The 1051-nt window shown below is 65.3% G+C and overlaps 1 protein-coding gene across 1 annotated transcript; it reads left to right on the plus strand.

Annotated features, from left to right (window-relative positions):
• Positions 1–3: 3 nt before the first annotated feature.
• LOC108525184 (uncharacterized) lies at positions 4–1047 on the plus strand (the record flags this gene model as incomplete). The annotated part of the gene is made up of 1 exon (XM_017866241.1): positions 4–1047. A coding segment is annotated over one exon (1044 nt), but the record flags the coding sequence as incomplete, so codon positions are not given.
• Between the last annotated feature and the right edge of the window lie 4 nt (positions 1048–1051).

Below are 1051 nucleotides of genomic sequence, written 5' to 3' on the forward strand. Positions count from 1 at the left end.
GGGACGCCCGGGGACGGCGCCGAGCTGGACCCCGACGTGCTGCAGCGCCCCGAGCGGGCCCGGCTGAGCGAGAACACCCGGCTGGCCACCCGCTACGCCGTGCGCATCTTCCGGGAGTACCTGAGCGAGAAGGCGCAGAGCCCGGACTTCGAGACTATGGACAAGGGGGCGCTGTGCCGCGTGCTGCGCTCCTTCTATGCCGAGGCCCGCTCCAAGAGCGGCCAGCTCTACAGCAAGTCGTCGCTCATCAGCATCCGCAGCTCCCTCAACCGCTACCTCAATGAGCCCCCGTACTGCCGCACGCTCGACCTCACCAAGGATCCCGAGCTGCGCAGCGCCAACCTGACGCTGGCCGCGGTCATCCGCAAGCTCGAGGAGCAGGGCGCCGGGCCGGTGGTGCAGAAGCAAGCCATCACGCGCGCCGACCTGCGCAAGCTGTACACCTCCAGCGTCTTCAGCACCAACACGCCCTTCGGGCTGCTCAACAAGGTCTGGTTCGAGACGTGCATGTACTTCTGTACCCGCGGCCGCGAGAACCAGCGTGAGTTGGAGGAGGACTCTTTTGGGCTGGCCATGGACGAGGACGGTCGCAAGTTCGTCTACTTCAAGTCCCTCGGGCCCTACCACAAGTCGCGCTCGTCGTCGTGGAGCAAGAAGCGCGCCGAGAGCAGCGACGAGGAGAACTTGCCCCGCATGTATGAGACGGGCACCGAGTTCTGCCCCTACGCCAGCTTCGTCAAGTACCTGTCGAAACGCAACCCTCTCTGTAAGGCGTTCTTCCAGCGGCCCCGGGACCACTGCAGCGAGGGCGATGTTACCTGGTATGAGAACAAAGCCATCGGCAAGAACTTGCTAGGCACTAGGATGCAGATGCTGTCCAAGGCGGCTAAGCTCTCCAAGACCTACACCAACCACTGTATCGGCGCCGTCTCCATCGCCACGCTCAACAGCATCGCGGGCATTGGCACCAAGCTGGGCTCGCCCGCCCCGCAGGGCTGCTACGCCGAGGCTCTGAACGGGGCGGCACGGCACCACTCCCACCACCCCCCCA

This window comes from Rhinopithecus bieti, unplaced genomic scaffold, assembly GCF_001698545.2.
Source record: "Rhinopithecus bieti isolate Rb0 unplaced genomic scaffold, ASM169854v2 scaffold_15704, whole genome shotgun sequence".
NCBI lineage: Eukaryota > Metazoa > Chordata > Mammalia > Primates > Cercopithecidae > Rhinopithecus > Rhinopithecus bieti.